Source organism: Cariama cristata, unplaced genomic scaffold (genome assembly GCF_000690535.1).
Source record: "Cariama cristata isolate BGI_N322 unplaced genomic scaffold, ASM69053v1 scaffold14916, whole genome shotgun sequence".
Taxonomy (NCBI): domain Eukaryota; kingdom Metazoa; phylum Chordata; class Aves; order Cariamiformes; family Cariamidae; genus Cariama; species Cariama cristata.
In genome coordinates this window covers 23112-28509 of record NW_009621688.1, presented here as the reverse complement: position 1 = coordinate 28509, position 5398 = coordinate 23112, and the positions used below count along the sequence as shown (strand labels likewise).

The 5398-nt window shown below is 53.9% G+C and overlaps 1 protein-coding gene across 1 annotated transcript in view; it reads right to left on the bottom strand.

The window, feature by feature from the left end:
- The window catches only part of NPLOC4 (nuclear protein localization 4 homolog (S. cerevisiae)), a gene marked incomplete at both ends in the record, with an annotated part of 27935 nt that overhangs the window by 330 nt on the left and 22207 nt on the right, over positions 1 to 5398 (bottom strand). The window contains 4 exons of the mRNA XM_009702080.1: positions 142 to 244; positions 1267 to 1383; positions 2435 to 2530; positions 4359 to 4430. Coding sequence (XP_009700382.1) covers positions 142 to 244; positions 1267 to 1383; positions 2435 to 2530; positions 4359 to 4430 — 388 coding nt within the window. The remainder of the gene's footprint in view (positions 1 to 141; positions 245 to 1266; positions 1384 to 2434; positions 2531 to 4358; positions 4431 to 5398) is intronic.

The window sequence follows — 5398 nt, the reverse complement described above, 5'->3', positions numbered from 1 at the left end:
AAGGAACAGCTTTCCTCCCACCCGAGCCTCCAGCAGCCTCCACGGCAGCTTGAGAGCAGCACCGTGCAGCTGCTGGCTGGCTCAGCCCAGCCCTGGCCTGAGGGACAAGGGACCCCCTCCCAGAGGGGCCCCCTTTCTTACTGCAGAGCTGCTCGATGGTGGCCCACTGCTCTGATTTTTTCCAGGTCTGTGCAAGCTCCTCATTCTTGGTCCTCACGGCTTCCAGCAACAAGCTGATGCTGTCCTGGAAGTCATAAGAGGGAAATCAGCACAGGACACTCCTCCGGTGCCCGGGCTGGAGCTGTGACCAGGGACGTTCCTCCCTGCCTTCCTCCACCAGCCACAGCGAGACAGAACTGTGAGTCTGAGCCACTGCCCCTTTCCAAGAGGCCCTTTGGGTTGCCCCAGTGAGGCTCACAGGCAGTTTATCCCTTCTGCTCCCCCCAGCATTCGGACATACTCCTAAAACCCAAACGCTTCCTTTTCCTCCCCTTAGAGGAGGTTATCACCTAACCAGGCTGCAGCCGACTGCCTCACTGTCCTGCGCAGGAGTGTGTCGGTGCTGCCGGCTGAGCCCGACTCCCAGGGGTGCAAACCCACCGTGCCGCAGTGTGCCAGCCCCCAGCCCCGCACGCAGCCCCGGCCTGATCTCCAGCTGCCCAGGGTCAGCCCGGCTGCCCTGCACATGCGCAGTCCTCGGCGCCCTCAAAGCCTCTGGCAAACACATGGCCCTTTTCGCTGGCGTGCTGCTCATACCGGGAAGGTCCGGCGGTGCAGATGTGACTGGGGGCCTGGGCAGCCGCCAAGCCCTCGGTGCCCGGCCAAGAGCGGCAAAGGCAGGAAGTCGTTGGCCTTGCCGAAATTTGGGGGCTCTGATCTTGTTATTGTTACAACGGGAATTTCTGATTCCACAATATTTTTTAAAATGCTTCCAGCTCTCAGAGCTGCAGCCAAGTTGGCTCTGTCTGGTCTGTGACCATATTAACAACCACCACCCCCTCACTGCTCTGAGCAGTGTGTGGAGAGCTCTTGGTCTGGTCAGGGGCTTTGGTTTCACTTTTTAAGCCTTCTACCAACAGCTCAGCCTGGAAGAAGAGGCGCTGGGCCAGCTGCATGGCCTGCTCTGCACAGGCACCCAGACAGGGGACATATCTGGGGGTGGCAGGCTGGGTCGGTCACCTCCATGCAGGTAAGTGACACCCGGGGAGGAGCTCTGGGCCCTGGGGACACCAACGCTGACACAACCCTTTCCTCCCCGTTACGTACCCGCAGAGGCATGACTTCGTTTGTGACCAGGAAAAGCAGCAGATGGAAATCAGAAATGATGTCTAGGAAAATGGAGGAAGTATTTTGGGACAGGTATGTGGCCAAGCTGTGGAAGTCCTAGAGAGAGGGAACAGTAATCAAGAGAAGCCACTTCCCTCCACGCGAGAACTTTATTTTTGTATTTGGATCCACTCACAGACACCGTAACATTCCTGTCTCTTTTGGGCATCGGCTGCAACGTGCAGAGACCCTCCCGAAATCAGATCCCAGGCTGGCTGACTGAGTTGCAGCTCACAACTTCCAGAGAAAAGGATCTTTGGGTCCACACTTGCTCTCCTAACCGAGCACCTGAACAACCCCAGTGCCTACAGAGCGGATCTCAGACCCCAGAGATGCTGAGGCGAGGCCAGTCAGCTCAGCTCAAAGCTTTCCTACGGAAAAGAGGCGGATGAGGACAAAGCAGCCCCTTCTTCCCCATCCTCTCATCCTTCTCTGCTCTTGAACCCAGGGCATCCTCAGAAACAAGGACCAAAGCTGTCGCTGAACAGCCAAGCTCTCCCACTCTGCCGACAGAGCCACAACGGGCAGTGACCCCTTTCTCGTGATGACTCTGGAGGAAGACTTTGACATCTTTGGCACAGCCTCCTTAGAGAAATGAGCTGTTGCTGCTTTAAAGCAACTCGAGCCTCCTGTGTGCTGGCAACACCCAGTGAGTGCCTCGAGCTGTCTGCAGCTGCCTCTGCTCAACGCTATGGGCCTCTTGCAGTAAAAGGTCTCTGCATTTTAAAAATCCACCCAGGAAGAGAAGTCAGAGCTCTCAGAGCTGGAGGAACAGACCCTAGTCCTGCTCCTGTCAGCAGGGAGAAGCAGGTTCCGTGCTGTCAGTGTGGGGCTGGGGCCCCCCAGCCTCTTTGGTGCTGTCTGGGAGGCACCAGCCCCAGCACAGAGCGAGGAGCCCCGGTCCCCATCACCGAGCAGGCGCCCAGCCAGCTGATCGGCATGCAGACGCTGCTCCGCACAGGAAGGTGCTTGGCAAGCGCTGGACTGAACCGCGAAGGGGTGACTTAAGGGCACAACTGCAGCCGTTCCTTTGCAGATATTAGCAAGTGCAAGGGAGACAGACGACCTAACTGTATTAAATGCAGCTTTGTTATGAATCACTCCTTACCTGAGTTTCTCCCAGAACATCGCGGTTCTCGATGGGGAATGGATTTTGAGAAATAGAAAAAGTGTAGACTGGATCCTTGGGGAAAGTTGTAGTAATCTAAAAATCCAAGAAAGGACGATCAGAGCGCTGACAGCAGGACAGGCAAGTGAGATACGGGAAGGAAGGCTCCTGACACGCGACAGCAGCCACAGCTAAACATTAGAGCTCAGCCAGGAAGACAGCAAGGCAATTACAGCAGGGATCTTCTGATGGCTTTCAACATTTAAAGTGATATTCCGATGAGCACACCCCTTAGCTCCTGGCAATCGCTTCTAACGAAGCTGGAGGAAGATGTACGGAGCTCGGTCCTGACAAGGGCAGAGCACGATGCCATGGAGGGCATCCCTCTCTGCAAAGCTCAGCAGGACGCAGCAGCTCCCAGCACAGCTCTGTCCCGTGCCACCCTGGGGGTCACCTTAACACCAAGGGGTGACAGGGGAGAGCGTGGCCCACACCTCTGGCCACGGGGTAGCCAGGGGACCGTGCTGCTCCATTCGGGGCTGGAACGGGTGCCAAGAAAACACCTTTGGACTTCATTGGACAGTCACTCCATGCTCTGGGTGCATGCACCCTGCTTCCTCCCTGCACCCTGTGCCAAAGGGACAAGGAACAGGGTAATACAACATTTCACCCACGTTACTGACCTCACAAGCCAGTGTTTGGGCCAGCTTCTGACATTTAAACCAGTCCTAATTCTGAGGGCTTTAAAGCTTGGTGTCAGTTACCGACTGCTGTGCCCTGTCGGCGAGGCCCTTTGTAAGCAGAGATGCAGAAATACCTGCCAGGACAGTATTAACTGGAATAATGCCTTTTTTTTTTTTTTTAAAAGAGACAAAACACAATGTTTCAGAAATGCAGCTTTCCAGACTACTCCTAAATCCATGTTCCATCAATCTGTTTTCATCTTAATTACACCCCAGGTAGCCTGGAAACAGATGCCTTTACGACTTCAGTAATAAATACGCTCCAGCGCTGCCGACTGGCACGGGGCATCTGAGGGCCCCGCACAATGGGCCCATTGTTCTGGACACGACATTTCTCTGTGCGAGTCACGCGTCCCAGCGTCATTCCGAGTGCCGCTCTGATAAGCGATGCACACAGCAGATAGTAAACGGGGAAGAAGGACGAGCCAGTGGAAGCCTCCAGGCTGGCAGCTTCCCTGCGCCCGTAGGACACTGCCTGTGCCAGGGGCAGCTGGACCAGACCAGTTGCTCCGGGTGGATTTAATCGTTATTGGCACCACCTCTAACTCCAGCAATATCATCTGTCATCCAAATTATTTGCTTTCCTGCCTTCCACACCGTAATAGTTTCCTTTCAAGCCAAAGGGCAGAGCTGTGCCCCAGTGCCTGGCAGCGCTTGCTCACGGGCAGGCAGCAGCCCTGCTCCAGCCAAGCTGTGCTGTAGCGTGAACTCCCTCCTCCAGGAAAAGGCATTTCTGTACAACCAACCTGGGCTGCTGAGTCACTAAAAGGAGATGAATTCTTAATTGCTGCTAAGAGACAGACAACTGGAGCTTTCTAATTAGCTCCCTGTGAGGTAGTGCCCGGCACACGTATCCGTGGGGCTGGCTGCTTCCCCTGCTGCGTGGCTGTGTGCCAGTTTGGAGCCCTGGTAAGACACCAGGCAGTGCCTTCCCAGGAAGCAAGTGTGTTCCCTGGCACCACACTGATCCCGAGGAGCACTGCAGCTACCCCAGAGCACACCGCCTGCTGCACCTCTGTGCTAGAAACGCCTGGTAGCAGGAGGGAAAGGAGAAAGGGAAAAAAAAATAAATAAATCTGCCCTATGAATCACCTCCAATGTGAATTTTAGAGGTGGGTTAAGAACTTCACTCCGCCCTGACCATCGCCTACTGACAGCAAAAAAGTGCAAGGAATACTTACATCTATGATTAAGTACTCAACCGGGAGCGGGCGAGCCAGCTGTGTGATCTCATTGCCAAACTTGTCTATGTCCTGAAAGAAGAAGAGTCTTATTACTCGTCAGCACGGAAGTGGTGCGAAGCCTAAGGGATCCTGCCCTGGAGACACCCACACAGGAGCCCGGGGATCTTTAGCTCTGGCAGATCACTAAGGGTGTAGAGAAGAACCTGCTCGTACGTGGCTGGGTGCTGCAGAGCTGCCCGACTCCCTGCAGCTCCTCGGGGCTAGAAATCTCTGTAACCCCACAAACCAGGGCCTCTGTTTCCTCATGAGCCAAGGGAGTGCATGGTCACAAACTACCTTGGTCTCGGTTGCCTCAGTCATCACCACCGGAGAGGTGTCTGGCATTATCTAAGAAGTGTAAATGCCATTTAAGAAGCTGTACTGTCTTAAAAGGGAGGGACAGCGCCACATCGGCTTTCTCAGCCAAGGCAAACCTGACTTTCTGCAAAACCGGCCACGAGTCTCTCGTCCAACTCTTGCTTGGGAACTGGAAATCCAGGCACTTTCTCATACACAGACCTGAAGAGCCAGCATATCACAACACATAAACTTGTTTTGCTTTGCCAGACGAATTGAACATAAAGTTTCATTATGGAGAAAAACGGCCAGCATATGTTCATTAATCATAAAATGACAATTAGACGTGATTTATGTCAAACATGCTGAGTTCAAACACAGCTTCAGAAATAAATTCATGAGAACTGACACTTTTCATTAAAGATTCTGTTAGAGAGGGTTGTATTTTCTACCTAAATCATCACTTAACGTGTTATAAATCATTCATTGAGCCCCATATAAATCATACGCCCATAATTTCCAATCAGGGACCTTACATTAAAGTTTACATTTACTCAGTTCTCAGAAGTCCCAGTGGCTGGAGGCAGACCCAGAACTGCCGCATGCTGGCGGAGCCATCACCCTGACACCTCGGTGGCTCTGGGGGACCTGGGCAAGAGGCTGTGACCCCCACTCCTCCAGCGGATCCCCCGCGGGGTTTT